This window comes from Dermacentor variabilis, chromosome 5 (genome assembly GCF_050947875.1).
Source record: "Dermacentor variabilis isolate Ectoservices chromosome 5, ASM5094787v1, whole genome shotgun sequence".
Lineage (NCBI taxonomy): Eukaryota > Metazoa > Arthropoda > Arachnida > Ixodida > Ixodidae > Dermacentor > Dermacentor variabilis.
The window spans coordinates 201561015-201588429 of NC_134572.1; the positions used below are offsets into that span (position 1 = coordinate 201561015).

At 43.7% G+C, this 27415-nt stretch overlaps 1 protein-coding gene across 2 annotated transcripts; it reads right to left on the bottom strand.

The window, feature by feature from the left end:
* Positions 1–21193: 21193 nt before the first annotated feature.
* LOC142583437 (uncharacterized) lies at positions 21194–26299 on the bottom strand. Of its 2 annotated transcripts, XM_075693903.1 has the most exons (4): positions 26180–26298; positions 25967–26088; positions 25729–25897; positions 21194–21337 (listed from the first exon to the last, which is right to left on the bottom strand). In XM_075693903.1, exons 1-3 carry the CDS (start codon positions 26276–26278, stop codon positions 25891–25893), a joined length of 228 nt encoding a protein of 75 aa, XP_075550018.1. In that variant the 5' UTR covers positions 26279–26298; the 3' UTR covers positions 21194–21337; positions 25729–25890. The 2 variants fall into 2 exon arrangements, with proteins under 2 accessions (XP_075550018.1, XP_075550017.1); XM_075693902.1 differs by lacking the exon at positions 25729–25897 and having other exon boundaries at positions 26180–26299.
* Between the last annotated feature and the right edge of the window lie 1116 nt (positions 26300–27415).

Genomic DNA, 27415 nt, shown 5'->3' on the forward strand with positions numbered 1-27415 from the left:
AACAGTGGGTGGCACGTCTTGTGAAACTTAATAGGAGGTACAAACTGAAGGTCGTACAGGTCTACGCCCCTACATCCACTCATGATGACCAGGAAGTAGACAGCTTCTATGAAGACGTAGAATCGGCGATGAGTAAAGTCAAAACAACATACCCTATACTAATGGGCGACTTCAATGCCAGGGTAGGCAAGAAGCAGGCTGGAGACAAGTCAGTGGGGGAATATGGCATAGGCTCTAGGAAGAGCAGGCGAGAGTTATTAGTAGAGTTTACAGAACAGAATAATATGCGGATAATGAATACCTTCTTCCGCAAGCGGGATAAACGAAAGTGGACGTGGAGGAGCACGAATGGCGAGACCAGAAATGAAATAGGCCTCATACTCTGCGCTAACCCAGGCATCATACAAGATGTGGACGTGCTCGGTAAGGTGCGCTGCAGTGACCATATGAAGGTAAGAACTCGATTTAGCCTAGACTTGAGGAGGGAAAAGAAGAAACTGGTACATAAGAAGCCGATCAATGAGTTAGCGGTATGAGGGAAAATAGAGGAATTCCAGATCAAGCTACACAACAGGTATTTCGCTTTAACTCAGGAAGAGGACCTTAGTGTTGAAGCAATTAACGACAATCCTACGGGCATCATTAGGGAGTGTCCAATAGTAGTCGGTGCTTACTCCGTTAGACAGGATACCAGTAAGCTATCGCAGGAGGCGAAATAAATGATCAAGACACTCCAATGTATGAAGGCCTCTAACCCTACAGCTAGAATAGAACTGGCAGAACTTCACAAGTTAATCAACAAGCGTAAGACAGATGACATAAGGAAGTATAATATCGATAGGATTGATCGTGTTCTCAGAAACGGCAGAAGCCTAAAAGCAGTGAAGAAGAAACTGGGTATTGCAAAAAATCAGCTGTATGCATTAAGAGACAAAGCCGGCAATATCATTACTAATACGGATGAGATAGTTCAAGTGGCAGAGGAGTTCTATAGGGATTTATACAGTAGCAGTGGCACCCACGACGATAATGGAAGAGAGAATAGTCTAGAGGAATTTGAAATCCCATAATTAACGCCAGAAGAAGTAAAGAAAGCTTTGGGAGCTATGCGAAGGGGGAAGGCAGCTGGGGAGGATCAGGTAACAGCAAATTTTTTGAAGGATGGTGGGCAGATTGTTTTAGAAAAACTGGCCACCTTGTATACGGAATGCCTCATGACCTCGAGCATACCAGAATCTTGGAAGAACGCTAACATAATCCTAATCTATAAGAAAGGGGACGCCAAGGACTTTAAAAATTATCGAGCAATCAGCTTACTGTCCGCTGCCTAAAAAGTATTTACTAATGTAATCGCAAATACAATCAGGAACACCTTAGACTTTTGTCAACCAAATGACCAGGCAGGATTCCGTAATGGCTACGCAACAATAGACCATATTCACATTATCAATCAGGTGAAAGAGAAATGTGCGGAATATAGAAATCCTTATATATAGCTTTCATTGATTACGAGAAAGCGTTTGATTCAGTCAAAACCTGAGCAGTCAAGGAGGCATTACGGAATCATGGTGTAGACGAGCCGCATGTAAAAATACTGAAAGATACCCACAGCGGCTCCACAGCCACCGTAGTCCTCCATAAAGAAAGCAACCAAATCCCAATAAAGAAAGGTGTCGGGCAGGGAGATACGATCTCTCTAATGCTATTCACAGCGTGTTTACAGGAGGTATTCAGAGACTTGGATTGGGAAGAATTGGGGATAAGAGTTAATGGAGAATACCTTAGTAACTTGCGATTCGCTGATGATATGGCCTTGCTTAGTAACTCAGGGGAACAATTGCAATGCATGCTCACTGACCTGGAGAGGCAAAGAAGAAGGGTGGGTCTAAAAATTAACCTGCAGAAAACTAAAGTAACGTTTAACAGTCTCGGAAGAGAACAGCACTTTACGATAGGTAGCGAGGCATTGGAAGTGCTAAGGGAATACATCTCCTTAGGGCAGGTAGTGACCGCGGATCCGGATCATGAGACTGAAATAATCAGAAGAATAAGAATGGGTAGGGGGTGCATTTGGCAGGCATTCGCAGATCATGAACAGAAGGTTGCCATTATCTCTCAAGAGAACAGTGTATAACAGTTGTGTCTTACCAGTACTCACGTACTGGGCAGAAACCTAGAGGCTTGCGAAAAGAGTTCTACTTATATTGACGACGACGCAACGAGCTATGGAAAGAAGAATGATGGGTGTAACGTTAAGGGATACGAAAAGAGCAGGTTCGGTGAGGGAACAAACGCGAGTTAATGACATCTTAGTTGAAATCTAGAAAAAGAAATGGGCATGGGCAGAGCATGTGATGAGGAGGGAAGATAACTGATGGTTATGAAGGGTTACGTACTGGATTCCAAGGGAAGGGAAGCATAGCAGGGGGTGGCAGAAAGTTAGGTGGGCGGATGAGATTAAGAAGTTTGCAGGGACAACATGGCCACAATTAGTACATGACCGGGGTAGTTGGAGAAGTATGGGAGAGGCCTTTTCCCTGCAGTGAGCGTAACCAGGATGGTGATGATGATGATGATGATGATGATGACACCACGGCTCCATAGTCGAGGCTCGATTGTACGAGACTCTTATACACGCTAAGCAGACACTTCCTGTCACTGCCCCAGGTTGTTCGAGAGAACAGCTTGAGGCGGTTCATGGTCTTCAGGCACTTTCTTTACGATATTTTAAGTTCAGGACAACATTGGGGAATCAAGTTTTGTGTCCAGGATAACACCTAAGAATTTGTGCTCAATGCTAACAGTTAGTCTTTCTCTTTTAAGTTTAATATCTGGTTCTGGTAGTACACCTCTCTTGTTTGAGAGCAGGACACATGTGCTTTTTTGAGGGTTCAATCTAACACCATTCTCATCGGCCCACTTTGAGAATCTATTCGAGCCAAGCTGTAGCTGCCTCTCGCGAATGCTAAGGTTGCACGACCTGAAATCTGTACATCCTCCACATAGACGGAGTAGAAGAGTGTGCGAGGTAATATTGTGTGTAGGGATTTCATTTTAACAATAAATAGCGTACAGCTCAGAACTACATCCTGTGGTACACCTCTCTCCTTTATGAATGGTCGAGACTGCACGTTGCCAACTCTAACATGAAATGTCCTGTTCCAGAAAGACAACTCAATTATTCTCAGCAGGTTGCCGCGCATGCAGAAAGATTACAGAAAGATCCGAAAGCGCCACGTAGTATTATACGCCTTCTCCATGTCAAGACACACTGATAATACAAGCTGTTTGTGGACAAAGGCATCCCTGATGTACATTTCCATGCGCACAACCTGATCTGTCGTCGATCTGCCTTCTCTGAAACCACATTGATACGGGTGTAATTTCTTGTTTATTTCTAGATAGTGGACCAGGCGTCTGTTTACCATTTTCTGAAAAACTTTGCATAAGCAGCTCGTCAATGCTATGGGCCTATAACTATTTGCCAAAGAAGGGTCCTTACCCTGTTTCAAAATGGGAAATATGATGGCCTCTTTCCAAGCAGCGGGAATGTGGCCGGAAGACCATATAGATTTGTAGAGACAAAGAAGGGTTTTTGTGTTTCAGGCGGCACGTGTTTTAGCATTTCATATAGGATGCGGTCAGAACCTGGGGCAGATTTGTTACAGCTTTTTAGTGCTGCCTGAAGCTCTAACACGCAAAACGGTCTATTGTATGCCTCGCATTTTGTGCTTTTCCGTTCTAATGGTTGTCCTTATATTTGCCTTTTATATGTTTGGAATGTTTCAGAGTAGTGCGACGAGCTGGATATCTGTTCGAAATTTGCGCCACGAAAGTTCGCCTGATCTTCCATGCTGTCGCCTTGAATATTCACCAAAGGCAGCGAGTAAGGCTGTCGACACGTTATTCTCTTCATTCTATTCCAGACCTGTGTTTCATCAGTGTAAGAGTTAATGCCCGATATATACTGTCTCCAACTTTCTCTTCTAGCTTGTCATAGCGTTCTCCGACCCTGGGACTTGACCTGCTAGAAATTAACTAAATTTTCTGCTGTCGGAGAATCCCGGAGTAAACCCCATGCCGTGTTCTGCTTCTTACGCGCTATTCGACACTCACCCTTCCACCACGGAAGACGGCGTTTTGTGGACATTGCACTTGTTACAGGGATACATTTGCATGTGTCAAGGAGAAAAACCGTAAAATATTTAACCGCAGCGTGCATGCTTAAAGGACACATGTCGTCCCAGGATAAAGAAGCAAGATTTTTGAAATTTTCCAGTCAGCTGAGTCAGTTTTCCAGCGAGGTAATTGTGGGGGACATTCATTAGACATTGGTGTGCATAAAACTAAAGGGAAATGGTCACTCCCGTGAGGGTATTTAATAACTTTCCATTTAGAGTAAGCTAGAAGAGTAGAAGATGCAATATTAAGATCTATTGAGGAGTATGTTTTGTTTGCCAGATTATAATACGTGGGCTCCTTCCCATTCAAAAGACATGCACCTCAAGGAAAAACGAACTGTTCAATCAAGCGACCTCTCGCGTCGCAGCGGGAGTCGCCCCATAGGTTGCTTTGTGCATTTAAATCTCCAAGCACAAGATATGGCTCAGGTAACTGATCTATTAATGTTTGGAATTCTTGTTTGTGAAGCTGAAAATGCTGCGGTATATATAGGGAGCACACGGTTATCAGTTTATTTAAAAGTACAGCTCGAACGGCCACTGCCTCAATGGATGTTTGTAGCTGTAAGTGTTGACAAGCTATAGATTTGTCAGCTATGATGGCTACGCCGCCGAATGATGCGAGGGCATCATCGCGATCCTTCCGAAAAATAACATAGTGAAGGTGGAAGTGTTTATGTTTAGATTTCAAATGACTCTTTTGGACACACAGCACTTTTGGAGTTAGCTCATGAAGGATTTCTTGGACAACATCCAGGTTGCAAAGCAGGCCTCTGATATTCCACTGCATAATCAGTGTATCCATATTAAAATAAATGTTGTGCTATGTGTCAAAGAGAATGAACTTGGTTTAGCTTACAGGGCCCTTCTGGGGTCCTGTAATTGGAGTTTTGTCTTTTCTGGAGCGGTCGACAGAATCGCGTCGCTCTTTAGGTGCCAACTGCGCCTTCTGACTGGGTGTTGTGTCCACGGCCTCTGTCGAGGCACTGGACACTCGCTCTTGCGAGCGGTGTGTTTTCCGTGAAGGCCTTATCTCCGAAGACAAGGCCTTGGAGCCCACCGTCCTGGTGGTTGGTGGGCTTGTCTTGACCTCTGAGCTGCGCTGACTAATGCCAGCACTAGCAGAGGCCCCCGCTGTGGTCAAGTCCGGGAGAGGTAGGGCAGCGTTCGCTGCTCCCACCATGGGGGCGGGTGGCGGTGCCGCGCGTTCGCTACGCATGGCGCTGGCGGCCGCCAAGTGCCGTTGTGGTACTGCCCCGCGACGTACCACTTCGGCAAAAGATGCGCTCGGTGCAAATGTTGGTGAGATGCGTTGCCTTGCTTCTCTGAAAGTTATGTTTTCCTTTACCTTTATCGCAATTATTTATTTTTCTTTCTTCCAGACTGCGCATGATCGAGAATATGCAGGGTGGCCACCATTACAATTGCTACAATGGGGTTCAGCCTCACAGTCATCTGCAGAGTGATCCTACAGGTCTTCAAAACACCTGACTATAGGAAGATCACCGTATGAACTTGAGTTTGGCAGACCGATGACAAATATTCTGCCTTGCTACGCTGAAGCTGCTTCGGAAACGGAAGACGTAACAAAGTTGGAAACAAGTGTGCTCAACAAAAAGGCATAGTAATACAAACATGCTGATGCTCAAAGGCACACTCAACCACATCGCTTCTGTGTCGGTCAACAAGTCTTGTGCAAGCAAGACAGACACGACTAGTTCACTCTGCACTATGATCCAGACCCGCATACCATTGTCAGTGTTCATGGATCACAAATCGAGGCATCGAGATAAAATAGAGTAATAACGCGCAACTCATGTTTTTTTTTCAAAAATGTCTCTGGCCTTAAACAAGCGCCAGCTAAAACATCACATGACTGTGATGACATTGTATATCCTCTGCCTACCTCAGTTTCAGGGCCCGCACCAATTATATTGCACCAGAGTTCTCCAACACAGCGCTACCCAAGAAGAAACAGAAAGCCCCCACATCATATTTCTGATTTCACGACCTGACATTGCGACTGTTTGTGGGAAGGAGACATTCATGACTTTTCAGCAGTGAACTGGTTTCTGTTTATAGTTTTCTTAATCACATTGTGCGTGCATTCACTTTACTTTCCCCAAGGTATTGTAGTGTCTATCAACAGCATTTAGCCGAATGTGACTACTCAGTTGGCAACCTGGAATAAAGCATGGACGCTTAAGCAACACATGCGTCTCCCCGCAGGCCGGCTGAGGCCGGTGAACAATAGAAGGCAGCATCCACGTGACCCTGCGTTCCCGGATGTTGGTTCCCTAAGTTGGTTTCCAACTGTCCCCATGGGGCCACTGAATACCTAGTGTGTCACGTGATTGGGGAGGTTTCTTCTCTGTATTGCTGTAGTGCGTGCAATGACACAGAAACCACGTGCTTCCAAACGTCGCCTACTCCGCTTCGGAATGACGCGCGTCTGTGATCGAGCTGCCGTCGGCGATGACGATCGTCGCTGGGAATTTTGCAGCAAACTATTCATACAGAGGGAGAACATGCTGCAACACATCAGGAACGTTCACAAAATGGCCGTGGATGTCAAGAAATTGATGAAATGCGACGTATGTGGCACTTCCCTGCCTACAATGGAGAAGTATTCGGTGCACCAGATCGCTGCGCACAACTTCGAGGCTGACGTGCATTAGGGTGAGGAACAGTTTTATTAAATTTATTCTCAGTCATCGTGAGCAAATGACGTTTAAACGCAATATTATATCTTGGACTTTTTTTAATTTCTTGTTGCGCAGTGTGCTTCCAAAAAGGCAGTTGTTTATGCTTTGCGGGCCTTTGTTTTCTCTTTCTCCATCTGTTTCGCGAAGAGCAGCTTTTGCGCAGGTGCCTAATTTATTTCCTTGGGGTATTTTGAAGTTTGTGTCCTCGTTAAATATAATTTGTTTGTTTATCCATCTATAGTATAGTCATGTGTGCGCGCTCCCAGCGATGCGCTACATGACATACGTTTGGCATTGTCTGCTATCCTGCACAGCAACTGGAGTGAAATTTGACGTTTGTACATCCTATTTTTTTTAAGCGACAGGAGTAAGCTGTTCTGCGTTCTGACGTTGCTCTGTGCCACATGCGTGCGTGGCCTAGTCTTCGCCTCAGTGCACGTTGCAATGCGGCAGAGACGCAGAACCGGGACCATACATGAATTTGCGGATGTCGCCGGGATGGTTTCCCAGCGTATTGTGGGCAAGCTCTTTAGCAGTACATTTCATAGAATAGAGCGAAATGTGACGCTCGCGCAACCCCCCCCCTTTTTTTTTACTTAAACGAGAGGAGGAATTTGCTCTGCGTTCTGACGTTGCTCTGCGCTACTTGCGTGCGTGGTGTAGTCTTCGCCTCAGTGCAGGCCGCAATAGGTCCGAATGCAGGCCGACGTAGGTCCAGGACCACACTTGCAATTGCGGCTGTCAGCGGCTTGGTCTCCCGGCGTACTTTGGGAAAATTCTTTAGTAGTACCACAGTCCTTCAATTGAAGGACTCTGGTTGTAGATTTCATAAAGTAGAGCGAAATTTGACGCACGCGCAATCCTTTTTTCTTTTAAGAAGAGTGTGTTAGGAGGCTACTTGGTAAGACATCTTTTTGTGAACGCAAACTGCGCTTGGGAAAAGACACCAACGTACAAGAAGACAGGAAGAACGCAGACTAGCAACTGGTTTATTGAAATGGCACATAATGCTGCCTCTTCGAACCAGGCGCATGCCCAAGCCAGATCATAACCGCGTGACGATGGAACACTCCCTCGCCAAGCTCCTATGTACAGTAAAAAATCAAGCTCTTCTTGGTCATTGCTATCGTTTTCTTTCATTGCTATTATTCCATGTTTTCGTTTTTTAAATTCTTGTTACTTGATGTTTAAGTGTTTATTTTTGCCTTGTTACTTTTGTGCTTATTTACTTGTTGTTGCTGTATATTATTTGCGGTATAGCTGTTCTTCACTTCTCCTTGTATTTATTTTATATGTACTGATATCCTAATGCCCCTCCCCTCTGTAATGCTTCTTGTAAGCCATGAGGGTAATAATAAATAAATAAATAAATAAATAAATAAATAAAAGAAGGAGCTTTTCAAGAAGAAACTGAGGGAAGGGATTCACACTGTTCTGGGGCGTAGCTTTCACCACGTGTCCTCAGTTCGTCTTTGTCTTATTGTAACAGCATTGCTGTGAATGTAGTCTGATTCAATATTGAGGAAGGAGTGAGCATAGATCATGCTTAAGTTTCATATTTGTTTCTTATTAAAACAAAACTAATATGATAAATTTTTTGAAGTTATGGCGCATTGCATATTTGAAATTCAATTTTAACAGAAATTTCAGCAATATCAAGGGTAACCTCATGACACAGTCGAGTTGAAGGTGAGGGAGTAAAATAAATGCTACATTAGCCCGTGTCCAAAGCCTTCAGAGTGATTATTTTTGTTTGCATCTCTCTCCCAATAGTACTTGTCACTATCTAATGCTATTTTGTGCTTTTATTACAGAATTTCATGAATGGAAAGCAGAAGAAGAGGGTAGCCAAAACTGCTGGTTCATTTTGCCCAGGGACCCCAAAAAGCTGGCCAGTGGAGAAACAAGGATCCACTATTACTGTAATAGATCAGGCGAGGCAAGGAAAAAGGAAGGTCATAGTGACCGTCGGGAGAAAAGTCAGGGGAGCTGTAGGTCTGGTAAGATATGTATTTCATTTATTACCGTCACAATGGACAATACTCAGAGTCCGACACCTGAAGGCACCACCATAAAAGTCAGGTATCAAAGAAACCATTACGGTCATAAGCCAGAAATTCAGCGCTTGAGAATGAGTGACAAGGAAAAGGCCAGCGTAGCAGAGAACCTAGAAAGGGGTGTGCCCATGAAAACCATTCTAAAGCGAGTAAGAACATCTGTGGCATCCAAGCTGAGGCCAGTGCACTTGGCAGAGTGCTCAACCCTGCATAACATCAAACAGCAGTTTAACATTGCTGCTCCATAACATTGTCACACTAATGACGCTATCATTGTAGACACGTGGGTGCTTGTGATGAAAGAAAAAGGTGAAACACTTGTCCGCCTGTACAAGGCACAAGGTGCAGTGGACCCAAGTGGTACATTCCCTTCAGCAGACTTTGCTCTTGTTCTGATGACAGAGCCTAGAAAAATTGGGCCCTGCAGGTACTGTATGTCTTGAATCCACACATGGAACTACAGAGTACCAGTTTGAGCTGACCACTCTTCTGGTGCTAGATAAAGTAGGATCAGGTGTAGCTATAGCTTATTTCATCTGCAACCGGATGAACGAGCAAACTTGGACAGCATTCTTCAAATATCTGGAGTCGGCCATGGCCAAAAAAGTGGCTGCTAAGACATTGATATCTGAAGATGCGTTGCAATTCTACAAAGCATGGTCCATGGTCATGGGTGCTGCACAACAGAAACTTCTCTGTGCCTGGCATGTGGATAACAATTGGCGTAAGAAGATACTCGAGTGTGTAGAGAAACAGCTAAGGCCACATGTTTACCATAGTGTGTGGCTACTCTTAGAGTTCCTCGCGGAAAAGGCATTTGAAGATTATTTTAAGCAATTCCTTTCTAGTGAGGAAGAAAAACTGAGGGACTTCCTGAAGTACTTCAATGACCACTATGCAGTTAGGCTGCAAGAGTGGGCCTATTGCTTTAGGACTAGAGCAGCTGTCAACACTAACATGCACGTTGAGAGCAAGCACAGGACGTTAAAGCATACTATGCTGGAGAGAAAACAGAATAAGCATGGTGACAAACTAATTTCTGCCCTCATGGACTTGACAAATCATTTTTTAATGAAAAGGGCTATCCAGATGATGAAAGGCGCAAAGGGTAAGAAGCTGAGCAGAATTCAGAAGAACCACAGGTCTGGCAGTGAAATGGCAGCTTGTGCCAAATTAAATGAAGATGGCATATGGACTGTGCCATCTCAGTCTATTAAAGGGCTCTCATATAAAGTGTCAAAAGTGGGAGATGGTGCTTGCTGTCCTTTGAGGTGCAAGGAATGCGCAGTGTGTGTGCATACTTATATGTGCACTTGCTATGACCATCTTATACACTTCACAGTGTGCAAGCACATTCACTGTGTGGTCATCGCTAATCCAACTAGCAGCAACAAGGCCCATGAGAGCTCACCCGAAGAAGCATGTGAGGGAAGTCGGGCATTGCACATTGTACAGAGTATAACAAAGGTGGAAGCAGCCAAAGCAGTGTCAAGCTCAGCACTCTTAAGAGCAAAAATGGACTCAGTCAGACAGGCAATATCAGATGGTGAAGTCTCTGAGGGTGTGGCTGAGAAGGCAAACAATTTGTTTGAGCCAGTTTTCATGCTTGTTGAAGGTGAAAGTGACCCAAAAAGAAAGATGCCAGACCATTCAAATAAACCAGCCAACAAAAAAGTTGTGCGCCTGTTAAGATTTCACTCTACAAAAAACCCTAGATTGTGGCAGCCATCATCTAGCCTTTCAAGGCCCACTGAAGCTCAAAAGGAAGTCCTTAAATAACAGCTTAGGGACAGCAACATAGAAACTGAAGAGATAACCACGTCAACAGGGCACGATTACTGGTAACAAGCCTCCAGTGCAGTTAGGAAGAGAGAAGTGGTGCAGTAGTGCTGTGCTGTCATGCCTTAGTGAAGCAGGTTGAGGGCTCGCATGTTAACAAATCATGACATGTGGTCTCTGATGATTAGCCCGTCTGTTTTTGTCTGTGGTGTGCAGCCATATGTCACAGCTGGATGGTATGTGTGTTAGAGCACGAGAGAGGCCACCATGCTTGTTGTATGAGCTGCTGGTAAGTGTTCTGTGAAAATAGGTACAAACCCAGTGGTCATCTCTGGTATGTGGCAGCTGTTGGATGGTAGTGTGTTGAGCACGCCTCCATGCTTGTCATATGAACCGCTGGTAAGTATGTCTGTACATAGATGTAAGGAAGTGCATTGGATGGTGTGTAGTGCTTCAGGGTGCAAAAGCCTCCTATGTGTTTTGCTACTTATAAATTTGTGTAAACACTCAGTAGCGCAGTAGTTATGATGTTGCACTGCTGAGCTCGAGCTTGCGGGTTCAATCCCAGCAAAGGTGGCTGCATTTCAGTGGTGGTGAAATGAAAAAAAAAAGTGTGTAGTTGAATTTAAGTGCACATCACAAAACCCAAGGTGGTCAAAAATAATACTGAGTCCCGCACTGTGGCATGCCTCATAATTCGATCTAGATTTTGTGTTCCATGTGATGTTCTTATTGCCCATTTGAATAAACTTTTATTTTTCAGATTACCAAAATAGAGGGCATATGCAATGGTATTGTGTGCAGTCTGGATAAGTTGCTCTGGTCATGAGCACTCAATTAAAACTTCTGCATATTTAGCTGCAGCAGACAGTGTCATAATGATTGTAAAGACTATGCAGAAAGCTTTAGGCCACCCTACATATGAGATCAATTTTATATTGCATCCCTTATGGTGCATCTCTTACTTGAGTAGGCATAATAACAATTGGCAATGCTTCCTTACACATTTAATATTTTTCTTTCTTTGTTTTGGAAGAGTAACCTTGGAAGAATAATCTACAACAGTGCTCCTACCTTCTCTTTCACTGTCTCCCCATTTCTTTTCTACACTTCACTTCATTCTACGCACTATCTTATTCTCCTCTTCATCCTACATTGAGGGTGTGGGAAAGTGAGCGTAGAAGATTGCTGTGCCGAACTTAATTGCGGCACTGACGAAGACAAATCTTTGTCAAAAGGTTCACTCCAGCTACATTCTCCCTCCAAACACTGTTTATCACTTCAAGCCTTCATATTCCTGTGAGCTTTTGTCTTGTTTAACAGTTGTAACAGTCATACTATTTATTACTATCAATAGCCAGCATACATTTAGCACTGCAAAGGGCTGTTTAGAAGACGTGCGAGTTTCTACTTCCCTTATGATAAATACTCCAGACATTCAGTCTCTATTTTATGAAAATCTTTCAAACATTGCCAGTGATGACCACCATATGGGTTAATGTCGGCATGGGACTGAGGCTTTCCCGCAAAAAGAACAGTTATGCTTTGCTCATATCATGTGACTGGCAGTTTCTGCTGTAATTTTTGCACTTGTCAACTGCACTGTGAAGAGTTCATTTCTGTGAATATGTACTGGCCTGATTCTTCTTGTTCACGCATTTCAGATCTTGTGCTATGAGATGAGGAGGTGTAAAATAAAAACACCGTGTAGATTTCACAATGCCTTTAAGAAACCACGCAAAGCTTGGAGATGAAGCATTACATGCAACTTGAACCAAGTGTTTGGACACAGTGAGTGAAAGTTGTTTTGTCATGAGCGAGGGTGTCGGTGTTACTTGTAACTACTTTAAATAAAAGTTTGTTTCAAAACAGTGGCTCAACTCTGTGTTCCCCCGGTAAAAAACAAAACCATTGGGATTTCCAATTCGCTTTTTAAACATAATTGACCTATATGAATAAAAAAAAACTTGAGGAATCAAGATATAAGCTTACCATACCATGGAAACACTTGAAACTCCTTTTGAGAAGCTTACTCATACACAAACACACTATAGCAGTTATTTTCAATCATATACTCACAATTTGCCGCATCACGACGTCAAGTTTCAAGGCAGATTTTTTTTAGACTCCAGGAAGCTATATGCTTAATTCTATCCATTGTTTACTGCATTGCATTTGATTTTCTATAACAAATAAAATTGAGTTCTCCATTGATTGCGCCCACGCTCACGTTATAATTGTATGCTATTATTATTGACTAGTCATATATATTCTTGGGGGGTGGGGGGCTGCACTGGTGGCGTTCTACGAATTTGCACCGTGTGTTTGTGCGGGTAAGCTTAAGCGCAGAATTTTTTTAGCGCGTTATGAAAACAATGCACTGCAGGTATTTTAATTAATGCAACGAGCTGTATGAAATATCGGTCAAGGGGTTGGAAACGTCGTTATAGAGAATCCCGACGATTTTCTTTTGCGTGTGTGTATTTGGAGTTGATGCAGTTTTCTTTATTTATTTTGGCTACATTGCGCCAATTGCGCTTCCATAGAATAAGGAAACGCGCTTCCACGCGCATGCCGACTCGATCGCAAGGGGACAGCCTGATCAACATCAATATCAGCAGCAATGGCGGATTTGCGCTTGCCATGGCGCTTGCAAAGTTTTCAATAGTTTTCGCCTTTTAAGTGATGCTTTTGCTATTTTAACGTGTGTAGGTTCATTGTACGTCTGTTTTTTCAAGTTTGGCATGTGTTTTAACACATGTGAAGGTGTAGTCTTTTCTTCTTCAGCGGATATTTGTACAACACCCTGTTCACCGTCTATCAGGTAAGATGTGTACGTATGCTACACGCAATCGTAGTGCTTCACTAAGCCACAGTGCACTACAAAGTTAAGCATGAGCGGTACACAAAATTCACAAGTTCTTAGTATTGCCAAGAACAACCATTGCTTGGTGAAGCTCTCACAGGCGTTGTAGAAGTTGTTGGGCGCGGCAGTGCTGAACGTAGCGTTAGCGGCTTAAATCGTGTTTTTTACTAGTAACAACGTGTCACTATTTCATATTATTGGCGGCGTCTCCAGAACACCAAATCGATAACGGGGACACCAGAGCTAGAACGCGGACTGGTCCATGGGTTGGGGCTCGCAGAGGCCTGCGCGTGCTAGTAGTATATCTATGATGTCTGTAGGCTGTGTGTAAGTCGTACTTTCCGAATTTTCTGACGCATTTTAAGATCAGCTGTCCGCTTTCGCGGACAAGGCTGGAGTCAGGGTGGTCCGTGAGTTGGAGCAACATAACCTGCTTCCAGTTTAGGACCGCCCTGCTTCCAGTTTTCATCCCTCCGCTGCCCCTTGGGTACCCTGCCGCCTCCTTGATTATATTCTAATGCTCTCCTGAGGCCTCTGTTTGCCGGTTACATGTGTCCTCCTGGAGCAGTACTCACTACAACACCAGTCAGAACCTTGCCCATTGGTTTACCTATGTGTGGCCGCAAATATCTGAAACTTAATGCCAGTGCAACAGGTTTGTTGGCAAGGGTGTCAGATCATTGCTTTGTGTTGAATCGGCCTTTTCTCAATTCTTAAGAATTTAATTGGAATGCACCTGACCAGTGCTGCTCTGTGGTGCTTGCCACCAGTCCCTTGGACAGGGAAGACATATGAGAATCCCTGTGCATACACTTTATATGCAGTGGTGTGACCGCTTCCTTTGGGAAACTACCATGTTAGCGATATTGTGAGCGCAATGTGACTTTCCTTCATCTTTCTCATCCGTACGTAGTGTGTGTCGCTTCTTCCTCGCCATAGCTCTAGCTCGGCAAGAATAAAGCGGTTCCTTAGAAGTGGTGGAGGTGCTGGGGTTCTGCATACCAAGGACGTATAAGGTAACAGTGTTTGTGCCTTTAATATGTCGCATTCGATCATTTTGAGACGTGGTGGTGTTCATGCGTTAGCACAGTGCAAGGACATCCACAATGTAAGAGGTACATGATTCTCGAATTTTATACTCTCTCCGGGCTTTTCTCGCGACCTCAGCACAAGTAGTGGGAGCATCAAAAAACTGACAAAGCTGGTGCATGAATGTTGCCCAGTCAAAAAGATCTGGCTCTTGGATCAAAGCCATTTTTTTTTACATTGTAGAGGCAGACGGGCATGCTGTGAAGTTTCTAAGAACTGTCCCACCATTGCTGACTCTGTTGTACATTTATCAAACCACTTGATTCTCACCAAGCTCAAGCTATGGTGACAAAGATGCGCCATGTGCTTTACAGTCACATATTGCACTCGCAATTCATCTGTTATGCCAGTTTGCCGAAATGAGCATGCACAGCAGTGACGAATTCACTATGCGTGCACAGGGATTTGCCTTTCCTGTCCTATGGGCTGTTGGCAGGTACGCTCGTCAGGTACACCTCAGGTTTCAGTATGTTTGCATTCGGTTGCATGAATATGGAGGGAGTGTGTTCGCTGTAATCAGTACTACACATTTTGCTAATGTAGGCTTGAGTGGCTTTCCCATGACTCTACTAAATAGTCGGAATACTTCCATGTATGATAGAATGATGAGCATTTTAACCTCCAGACATGCAGCAGTCTTTACACCACTGCAAGGCAGAAGCAACCTTCTCACCATGTTCACGCTCAAATAAATCTCGTTAAGGCATTTTATGGGCCCGCCAAACCGCCTGCACCACCTGAATGATGTCACTTGTTGTTGCACCTGGCTGTTCATTTCATTTGGCATCCTCTGTTCGCACATATTCGTTTCCAATAATTCAGGAAAATTGCAGGGCTGGTTTGCAATCTTTCCTGTTTTCTTTATTTTTCTTTATGGCCTTGTAAAACTGAGAAACGATAATGAAAAAAAGAAACAAAGGCTGCCTTCCTGTTCACCAGTGAAAGTATTGTTGCTTAGAAAGAGGCGCAGAAAAAGATGTATATGCATGCCGGACAGCCTGCACAAGGTTTTATCTGTCTCTTCAAACATGGCGTACCTGCTTGGGGTCAGTGGAATCGCTGTTCTGTAGCATTACCCCTGGCAGCGAAAGCGCTGTCCCAGAGCTCTAAAGAGAGTCATCGGAAACACAGTGCTAAACCTTCATCCTTGAAATGTGAAGGACGTCACTGGACAGGACGAGAAGTGACAAGGTGAGACTGATTGGGGCAATGTTGTGGTGATGGGTGCCACCTGGTTGAGCGCACAGTATGGTCCCCTGTCCTGAGAAAAGCTTTTCTGGGAGCCCTACACAGTGGAAAGGGGACCAGAGAAGTACAAGCGCACCAGGGGAGAAATGAAAGTCGCATTGTGAAGCATGGTACTGTCATTTCTGGTTGCTTCATGACGCAGTAATGATAGTCGCAGCACAATATCTTCAATTAATTCTGGCAACTCACGATATGCAAGTGAATGCTGCTCACTCTGATAATGTGGCTGCGTTTCAGTGCTTGGATATCTAAGGCCACGTTGCAAAATGCACAAGATATTTATAATCGACTTCGTATACACAGAAAATACAAGAACAGTTCTAATAGCACTGAAAAGACAGAGCATTCATGGCGTCGTTCAAGCTCAGTGTCCTTGAGCGTGCGCAAGAACTAGTCTAACTGATGTTATGACTGGCCTGTGTGGTGCATTTCCTGCTGACATAGAATTAGGTTCCACAATGTCATCTGATGCATACACATGCTGTGGTGTGGTTGGTGTGGCCATGCTCTTTTTTCCTCCCTTCAAATATGCTGGTGAACTGCCACTAGTTACAGATGTCTGCAAGGAGTGCGCACTGTGTGAGTGCTGCACATGAATTGAAATTACGACCACCACAGTGATGATAAAGAACACATTGAAAAGTAATCTGACAACACTTATTAAGACTGTCTACAAGTTTTCTGTGAGAGATTTCCTCAGGGTTGACAAAAACCATCTTGGGGATCATTTAATGGGGTGTTACCGCCCACATTATGAGATGAAAGAAAAGGAAGCCATTAGGATTTCTCTGGTGGTGCAAGGTGCTCTAATAGATGGCTTTGAATTGCAATAGACATAAATATTATCATTCTATCTGTCTGGGTACAACTTCTTCGCCAACCTCTCTGTCATCTCTGTAGCACATTAATCTGGGATAGTAACTCACTCTGACGCAGGAGATGAAAGTGCATGCCAGGCATGCTGACCACACTGACTTGGAGAGTGCCACTTTCTTAAATGTGGCAAAAGTCTGTATTTTGGGCGAAATAAGAGCTCATAGGCAATTTTCATCTGTGATAAACAGAAATAAGTGCTGCCAGTGGTCAGACGTCATTGAGGTCGAGCTTCTCAAGCAAGTGGATGCCATCGAGAACACCAAAAAAGCCAGTGATAGCCATTGTGCAGCAGATTCAGATGGTAAGGTCCAGCCGGGGTTTCTCTGCACAAGGTCACCAAGTGGAATTCCTAAGTAACGGATATTTTTCCCCTAAACTGCTACCCTAGAGTGGCCGGAACATGCACCGTTCGATCCAAGCATGCAGCTGTTATCAAAGTTTAGTTTAGTCAATTATTGAGGCTTAAGATAGTTTCAATGAATGTACATTAGGAAACCATTGTAAAAGAATGTAAAAAAATTTGAACTGTGTTGACTCTTTGGTGGCATACTGTTGCTAATCCTGAAGTTACGTCCTCAAATGACTTATGCTCCAGGTATTTGAGCAAAACTATGGGTGTGGAAATATGAATTTTTCAATTTCAAAGCTAATTTGAATAATGAAACCTAAGTGCGAAGCAAATATTTTTCGAATATGAATACTACTGGTATTGCAAAAATCCATTTTTTTTCACCAACCAGAGGTGCAAAATAGTTTACTGCACAGCAAATAATGTACAGGGATATTATGCTTCGTGGTTAACAAAATTCTCTAATACAACACTTTTGTTTGACAATGTCATAACTGTAGTTACTTAATGTTTCATGAAGCAAGGACAACAGCTCAACATGTTCAAAGAGCAGTCACACCTAGTGCATGTCACCATCGATTCAGACATCGAAAAGAGCTGCTTAGAGTGTCTGGTATCAGCAGGTCGCTCTTCACAAGCCGAGCCAACAGTGGGCACCACGCTTACACCATCACTCAAACGGATCTTCTTTTTGGCCCAAAATGTCATCATGCAAATATCTTTGAACCTGCGATTGTGGCAGTGAAAATTTCTGCCACGAGTGAAAATTTCTGCTGGGTGATAAGCTAATCAGTCTTTCCGCAGTGCTGATGTGGAAGTGGCCCGTTCAGAAGCTTTTGTTGTTGAACGCATACTTGGGTTCCTTGGTGTTGAAATTATCCTTCCTTTCTCTAAATCAAAGGGCGAGATCTTGCATTCTGAATGTTTGCTTGCGCTCTCATTATTCGCCTTCACCGTGCTTTCGTCAGCGGTCGTCTGCTTGGTGAAGCGGGAGCGCCTATTGAACACTGCCTACTCACTGATGTAGAAGGTGAAGCAAACAGTCAGAAAGCTAGAAGCTTGCGCAATCTCATCCCAGGTTTTCAATCCAGTTTGACGTTGAAGCATCCTGGTAGTATTAAAGTACTTGAGAATGAGGTTCCAGAAGCATTGCCAAGTTTGCCACTTGGTGAAATTTGTAGTTTGGAAACAATTTAGGCTCTTAGCGAGATTAGCAGTGAACAGAGGTTTTCACATGGCGATTGGTGTTGTCCAAATGCACGAAGAGGTCACAGTACGAGTACTTAAGCTGATAGTGTCGGGTAACCATAAGCACCAGCAGGGGCCCCGTGACAGTGTCCCCTTTAACTTCAGATATGCTTCACTGCATGATGCTAAATATGCTTCGCCGCATAACACGACTCTGCTGCTGTGAAGGTGACTTAAACCGACAACAGCCGAGAAGGTGCAAATAGCACTGCGCTGCCTGGTTCTTGCTGTTGGCCTTTTCTTCTTTTCACAGTGTCCTTACTGTAAGTGCACTCCAGAATTACGATGCAGGAACATGCATATGTGCACAAGCTTTCATTCAAGAGTAACTCATGATCATAAGTTACGTCATCATGGTTTCGTACCATGTCACGGCATCATAAGCGAGACATAATAAAGGGGGCCTCAAAGGCTGCGGGAGAGACTAATCTTTTGTGCGAGATTGTGCTATCCTTGCTGCACGCAGTGCAATATTATATGACTCTCATGTCTATGGTGGCATTGTCGATTATGAATGTTTCCTTACTGCGTGAAAAAAATGTGTAGTGCATCTTTCAGATAATAATGGCATTATAGCTTCAGAGTTGTTCAAGTTTGGGGTACTTGTTCACTAAAAGTACACTATTAGAAAAGCTTTAGCATGTCTAGGTCATAATTGCATTTGAAGAACTGTAAGTCTTCCTACACATAGCAATTGGTAGCTTACTGTACGATGTTGAAGGTGGTTTTTATTCATAGGCCCTACGCAGAGAGCAGCAACACAATGCCTGGCATGTGACCAGGGTTCGTAACAGTGTTTGCATTTCCAGTGCTCGTAACTGATTCCAGTCTTAATGCATAAATTTGCTTTATGAATTCTTTGTAGACAGAAGGTGCTTGAATATTGGTTGCATGAAATGCTCCAATGCACACTGTTACGTACAGGGTGTCTTTTATTACCATACAGATTTTCTTGTTTTAAAGTTATGAGCGCGGCAAATGTGGCATTCTTGCAGAGGAATTCCTCTATTTTGGAACTCCACAAATTTGGAGGCAGTCACATTTTAATGCACTCTCATTTCTTACAAGTCTTGAAAGTTTCACCTAATTCAAGATATTCATCATTGAATTTTACTGGTAAATCGAGGCAATATTGGAACCGAGTGTGCTGGGACCGCAGAAAAGAAGGTCCCGCTATCTCATCAGATGGAAACATCTTGGCCAGTCATTGTAGCTGCTGATACGACACACTTTGCCTGGCAAGCATGTGCGTCAGTGTGCCATGTCAGGCTATCATTTAAGCTTTGTCCCACACTTCTTGACAGGGCACTGCCGCCTGATGTGGAGGAGGATGCACCAAGTTTTGATTGTACTCAATTGAGCGCGATAATCAATATTTCAGAATAAGTGCAATTTTCGAGATTTAGAAAAAGAAAGGGTGTGCGTTCACATGCAACTGCCTCCAAATATGCTATTTAGAAGGCTGCCGCCAAGTTACTAATAAAAAAGTGACTGAATACTGAATTTTTCAAAATTAATTTTCTGAAACTCGCATTAGCAGCAAAGTGTGTCCACCTCACCTAGAAACTCCTTTGCAAAAACGCCGGGCTCTCCGTGCTCAAAACTTTTTGCTAAATATCTGCATGGTTAAAAAAAAAAGCTAGATATGCATAATTGTCAATGTATGAAAATCGTGCACTATCACTTTTCAAAATTTTTGTCCTTCTATGCAACACCAGAAAAATTGGAAATAGAAGCTTCAGGTGACCTATCTGATGTGCAAGTTGCATGGCCATATTATTGTTTTAATTTTTCGCTATTACCTTTTACTGTGATGTCGCCACTGCAGCAGCTCGATGGCTGTGGCTTTTCATTCCAGGTCACAAAGCTGCACCCAGGTAGAGGCAGAATCCAAAAATGCTTGTGTACTTAAGTATAGCTGCACATTACAGAAGCCGAGGCCCTCAAGATTTATCCGTAGCCCTCGTGTAGCCCACGAGTTCCATATTTTTTATTGGGATTGAAGAGTAATGTTTGTGCTGTATCCCTCTATTTCAGACTAAATAATGTGCATGCAAAATTATATCTTCATTACTTTACACCATAGCACCAATATCTGTTGTGCGTTGATTTTCTGATGTCCTTGCATTTGCTATAGCAAGGATTTTTAAAAATCAGCCACAAAAGAAAAAAATGAATGGTCAAGGAACCAAGTGGTGTGTAGCAGCTCCCTTTTTTTAATCGGCGGCAAGTTTTGCACTCGTGTGTTAGCAACACTGTTTCGCCAATTGTGTACTTCAAAAGAAGTGTTACCTTTCTGCTTTGGAACTTTGTGGTTTTGTTCTGCCAGCTGCTTGACCAAAACAAGCAAAATGTACTTTGGATATTCCACAAATTCATTCTGTATGCATTTGGTACAATAAAATTTGTTTCAAGAATGGACAAATGCAGTGATGGTTAATTGAAAACTGCAACATGCCGATTTTAGTTTCATGCTTCATTAATTTTCTCAGCCCCAAAGAAAGCATGCGAGGTTCGAAAATGTATCATGTGACAAAGTGCTGGCCTGCCATGACATTAGTGCACTCGGTCTAGAGAACTGATTAATGCTGCACATACATTGAACATGGTGGCCATGACCATCCCTCGTGAATTGGCATTCCCTGCCTAAACCACCTCACTAACACAGCCCGTTAACAGCAAGAAAGCTGACGGGGCTTCCAAGAATTTCTGTGCACTATTTATTAGTATCGCCCATTGAAATTGCTCCATTGCTTTGCTGACAATTGTCTTGACAAAAGTGGAAGCCGAATCGGTTGAGTTCAATCAGTTTTATTTACATACAACCTATTATAAAGTGGACCTTTCTTCGCCTCTTCAACTGTTCCCACAGCTGCTGCTGCCATCTTGCACGCCACATGGTAGGTGCATGGGAGGATTTTCCAAGGAACTCTGGAAAGCTGTAATCAGATTGTGGGCAAAGTTAACTTAAATACAAAAAGGGTGTAGAGTATTGTAACCTTGTACATGTTGATCACACATGTTTCAGCTACAGCTGTAAGTGCCTTGTCTCATCAACCAAGCTACAGTTCTTGCAACGTTACACTTTGTGATACTCAGTATGAATTGATAAGACTAGCTGCTATTCTAGTGGTTGTGCAGGCCACAAGGGAACAATGCCTGGCCTTTGTGCTTGTATGTGTCAATTTCTCTCTTTCAGTCTCGCCCAAGCCACACCAAAATGCTATCCACAAGTGTTGTGCCAAAATGGCCTGGCAACATTTCGTATTAAGCCGTTTGACCTATTTATTGCACTGATGCACAAAGTGCAACCAAATGAAGGAAATGACATCGCCTAGGTGATTAGTAAATTACCCTTCTAAAATATCACAAGTGCAACTTTGCTGTGGCAAGAGCCTTGGCAAAAACATGAGACACACAAAAATGAAGGAAAAGCGACACCTTCAAGTTCCCGCACCAATCACCGTGACAAGCACGAATTTTGACAGTGTCTGCTTGAGCTTAGTTATTTGGAGATACATGCAGTTGAATGCTTTTACAAGCATTGAGATGCCCCACTATGCTAGCTTGCCTTTTATGGCTATAGAAAGTCATATACTGCCACAAGTCTGCCTATTCTTCCGATTGGAATCTATATTGAAGCTGCTTTGAGCAACGGGCGGTATTCTATTTCAGCGCTAATGATACATTGATAGTAGTGTGCCTGGAAGGAATAGGCAAAAGCATTGCAGAAGCTGCAGCACTTTGTGCTCGCTGAATGATCATACGAGAAGGTAAAGATGCCATCAGAAAGCATCCTTCGTATAGTCTCTTTAAAAGAAAAACACTACAACTAGACATGGTGACAGTTGTGGTGGCAAACTAAAAATATTATAATGATAGTTCAAGGTGTGGTATGGCATGTTTATGCTATTTCTGAAAAAATAAACACGGCAAGTGTGTCCATGCCAGCAATTGACACAGGATGTGCAGATGCAAAGCTGCAATACAGCACCACGGCGTCAAAACGACAGTATGCAACTGGTGGTCCAGCATCAAAACTTCAATGTCCCTACACTGCAACACTGGGAGGCCATGCTGCATGACAGAAGCCTGGGTGGCCAGCAGGCGCTGCTCTGTCGGGCACAGGACGTGGCAGCAACTATTTCTCCTAAGGATTCAATAAACGGATTTTTCTACGTCACCCGCTATGCGATGCGCCATGCAAGGGAATGACAGTGCCACTACTCTCACAGGATATGGATGGTGCACAACACCACCTTGAGCATTGGAGTGCACGTCTGCCTGTGAGCTCTGTACTACAAACACAAGTGGTGCATGCAAGGTAACACTTAACATATCACTGCCAAATGCCATCAATGAACAGAAGCAGCAAAGAAAGCTGCTTACATAATTTTCAGTGTGTCGGATCTGCATATTTTTTACATCCTGTCTGCATGCCGCATTGTTCATTTGTTCGTCACTGCTCAAAAGTGCATAGTTGCATGGTACTTTTTTCAATCTTGTGCACTTTCTTTTGTCCTGAAAAAATAACCACAACAGCTATCTTCATAAAATAAAGCAGATGTTTCTGAATGAGCTGTGAGTATTAAAGTTGCTCAAAAGGGTAGTTTACTGAATTGATTGCATTTGAGTACTGCAGGCCTAGTTTCTTTCCGTCTTTCTCTTTTAAAGCCTCAGCACAAATTAGCTGTAACACCCTGTATACTGGACGGCTTGCCTGGCTGCCCGCACCGCCGAGGCGGAGCACCAAACGTTTTTGTGGCGCACTTGTCGCCGTCTTGTGGCACCGGTCGTCCATCCTTATCGCACACACGCCACCGTCGTCTGGTGTTCTGATTGGCTGCGGCAAAGCGGACAGCTCTGGCGGGCGGGAAAAACAAGTGGTCCGCGAGCGATCGGGCTTGCCGCCTCGTTTAACTCCTGCTTTTATCCGCCTGGCCAAGAGCTTTGCCCGGTTTAGCCGCTCCGTCTTCAGTGTGAACGTGCCTTTGGAGTAAAAAAATCAACAGCTTACGCTTCCACATTTTTTGCTTGGTAGCTGCATTCAATTTGCTTGCTCCTCGTCTTTTAGGTGTCTAGGCTCCCCACATTTTAACGTGGCTGAATAGTGCACAAATCAGAAACGCGAGTTTCTGTGGCCTAGCCTTCTCACACTTGCAAGGATACAATCCAAAATTGACCTATTTTTCTTATGGGGTGCCCACTGATTATGAGGATGCTGACATCGAAGGATCTCAAGTGGTTCTCTAGCATTTTGGTGACGTAATACAGTAATTCCAAGCTACAACTGACTTGATATCTGTCAGCACCAATGAACGCAGTGGTTAGTATTCTCACTAAATTGAGAGTTCAGCCCAACAGCAGATGGACACCAGTGGTTTGAATCCCCGTGTTGGCAAATTTAACTGGCTGAAATCAAGCATTTAAAAGACACGCACTTAGTTCCATCCCTTCAATCTGCGAGCATAATGAAGATCAAAGGTCAGGTTATGTGGCTGCAGGACCTTCTGTTCATGCAACATACCTTTACTTTTCTTTACCAAGACACTTAGCATGCACATACCTTGTGTGCAAGCCACATCTATTTACAACAGAAACAGCGCATTCCACTCGTGAGCAAAAGTTTGGAGGTAAAATATGGTAGAATTTTTTGTCCAGCCAACGCATGCAGGCTGAAATCCAAGTGGTACAGCCAATATGTGCCTGTTCAATCACTGCAATACATTGAGCCACTTCTGACAACGCACAGCTGTACCAGAAAAGGTTTAGATATTTTTTCACTAATGCCATGGACTTATGAACTTTTATGAATGTACCTTCAGCTTTCGCAAACTTTCAAGTAGTTCGAACGTAAAGTGGCCTGTGTGTTATTGCTATTCAGCCAGAGTGCAATAGGAGCCAGTCAAATTAGTAAAACATGAAGTCAATGTGCACACAAAGACTACATGTACCCTTGCATGACTTTGTGCCACAGGCAGCTAACAGCTTCCAATTCACAGTTCTTGTAATATGCTTGTGGCCACCATCTACAGTGATCTATTTGATTTAACGGGGATGTGTATGTTGGCTGAAAACAAGAAAATATATTTACACCGATGGATGCAATATATCCTTTCCGGTAGTCTCGCAAGGGGGAAACTGTAATTCGAACTTCACGGCAGCGTGCACCGCACAGCTGCACCTCATTTTTATATTCTCGCGCATGCGTCAGTGTTGCCGCAGCTGTCTGTAGTGACACCCTCGCGTGCATTTCTTGTTCAAGCTTTGTTGAAGGGTTTGAAGAAATGAAGGCAGTACGGTGCCGCTCATTTCTTCCTTAATGCGACCTTTGAATAGTGTGTGCATCTTAACCCTTTCATAGACGCAAGCAGAGAACAGGCCGCTTTGTGTCCGAGACATTACAAGTGCTGTTTTTTTTATGAAGTATTTTTCACATAACGTAAAATCTCAAAGCTGACTACGCTTCTGTAATAGCGAAAAGTGGGAATATTACATCCCACTATACAGCCTCAAGGCCCGTTTCTACCTACTCGTGGTCACCTGTAATGTGATTAGAAGCAGCCAGAGTACCCAGTACAGTATACATTGTTTGTGCACGTTTTCATTATACTTACTGAGCATGCTTTGTATGAGAATCCTCAATCAGGGCTTTCCGATATCACAAGGGTTCTTAGAAAAAAAGATGCTTCTTGAAAATTCTTGAGGGCTCGTATGTAGCAGCTCGCATATGTAGGAATGCGATTTGTTCGCGATGCTAATAATTTGATCACCTGTTTTGGTAGCTGTGGGCACGAGAAATTTAGACACCTAACCGCACCAAAATTCAGCTTATATGAAAACACGGAATTTCGATAAAAAGAGTCCATTTGCCGCTGTGGTGGTTTGAAGGAAGGCGATAGAATAAAATAAACATTGTAGAACGGGAAGTAAACAATCTGCGCAATCGCTCTATCACGTTGTTTGACAAAGAAATGGACGAAAACATGTGCTTAACGTGATTCAGAAACATATCTACACAGGAATGTTCAATGGTAGAAATTACACTTCACCGCTACAGAGTAGCGAAGTTGCCCTGAAAAGTAGGACCAATATTTTCCGACCGCCCAACAAAGGGTGAAATGCGCACAGTATGTACGGCAACACTTGCTTTGTTCACCGCAGTAATGCCACCCTGTAATGGAGACACAACTACGAAAAACGGTCCGCATTTCTTCCGCAGCGAGCAGCGAGAAAGAAAAAGTGAAACATTTTTTACCGAGTCAGAAATAAGCCAAGCGTGTTCCTGACGGTATGTAACGGCATGCCGCTGGAAAAAAGGGGTCCATACCTCGGGATTCAAATTCCGCAGACACGGCATGCGCTTCAGCGTAGCCGTCAATTTGCGGTTGAGCAAGCGACGATTTTGCATTTTCTGTTCCGCATCAGCATGTTCTACGCAGCGAGGGAGCTCCTTGAAAACCAGCACGACGGGGGCCGTCTCGTTGAACAATCAAGGCCTAAAATTTAAAAGACAACACAACTATTAGCGCTTATTGTTTCAAATTTTGTGATTTCAGTAGACTTACCTTGATGTTGTCGCATATTTCTTGTGGATCCATGTTGCTTTCAAGGTCGTTTCCGCCAACATAAAGAACGGCGAAATCGACACGCTCGAAGCGCATCGTGGAGACAGCTCACGCCAGCCGCACTGCATTGTAGCCCACAAAACTGAATGTGCAGGCTTTCATAGACTCAATTAGGTGCAGGCGCGACCTATTTAAGAATTTAACCTGACTCACCGACAATGACGCCGCGCAAGGACGGCATGACTGAACACGATCCAGCGAGGCGTAACAAGACCACGCGAACGAACCTACGTGAGCCGGCAGTGGCCGCATGTGGCCGGCACACACCACAGGGATTTAGCAGCAGCACCTAGCAGCGTCCTTCCCTAGGCGTACAAGTACCTATCTGGGGGCAGGGAGTACGCCTCTGGCTTACGTCACATCCGGTTTGCCTCCAAACCGGGTACAGCCAGCCTGCGGGGAGACGCTTCTTAAGCAACAAGTCCGTATCACCATAATCTAATCAATCAGACCGCAACACGGTCTAGGGGAACACTAAATCCACCTACTGAAACTTTCTGTTCTGGGAAAGGGGAGAAGGGGGGGTGGGCTTCGTCAGAAAATTTCAGTGGAGGGAGCGGGATTCGAACCCTCCCCCCCCCCCATTGGCTACGCCAATACATGGAAGCCACTCCCCAGAACGACCAAAACCTGCTATTCTACCGTGGAATCGGCTTCGCGAAGGGCATCATCAAGTTAGACGGAGGAAAAGCGCAGGTAATGGCAACGAACCTTAGCCAGAAGTATAAACACTTTATGCGGAAGCTTTAGCTCGAGTGCTCCTACCTAAATACACGTAAGAGGAGAATTCGTTTTTCTCGGCAGCCACTGTACCAAACTTGACGAGGTTTATTGCATTTAAAAGAAAAACTTAAGATCTAGTGACTGTTGGCCTTAAATTTTCGATTTAAGTCATCAACTTTTCATTAAAACTTCGCATTTTTTTTAATTTTCTGAAAATGCAACTATTAGGTTTACAAATTAACTCGGCAAGGAAAAGCGATACCACAATTCTGTGAATTGCATCTAATAGTACATATAAAGCGGACAAAATTGATATGTCACACATCAACCTAAAAAAACCCTAATATTTCCATATTAGGGTTTGTAACTCTTGTAACTCTTGTAAAAAACGTAACAAATTCACATCAGATATGAAACCCATATACAATTTGTCCACTTTCAATGATCTAATGGATGCCGTTTACAGAACCACGATATCTGTTCTTGATGCACAGCTATCAATTTGTAAACTTATGCTTCTATATTTTTCGGACTTTCGAAAATTCTTGTAATAAAATTGAGACTCTAAATCAAAATTCTTCTTCACCAGTCACTGGAATTTAACTTTCTCTCTCAAATGCAACAAATTTCATTAAAATCAGTCACGCTGTTATCCCAGAAAGACGT

Coding starts and splice junctions, on each gene's coding strand:
- LOC142583437 (XM_075693902.1), bottom strand. CDS start 26,278: ATGCGGCCACTGCCGGCTCACGTAGGTTCGTTCGCGTGGTCTTGTTAC. Junction 26,089..26,179: donor CTTGCGCGGCGTCATTGTCG/GTGAGTCAGGTT, acceptor GCTACAATGCAG/TGCGGCTGGCGTGAGCTGTC. Junction 21,338..25,966: donor AAATATGCGACAACATCAAG/GTAAGTCTACTG, acceptor ATCTGATTACAG/CTTTCCAGAGTTCCTTGGAA.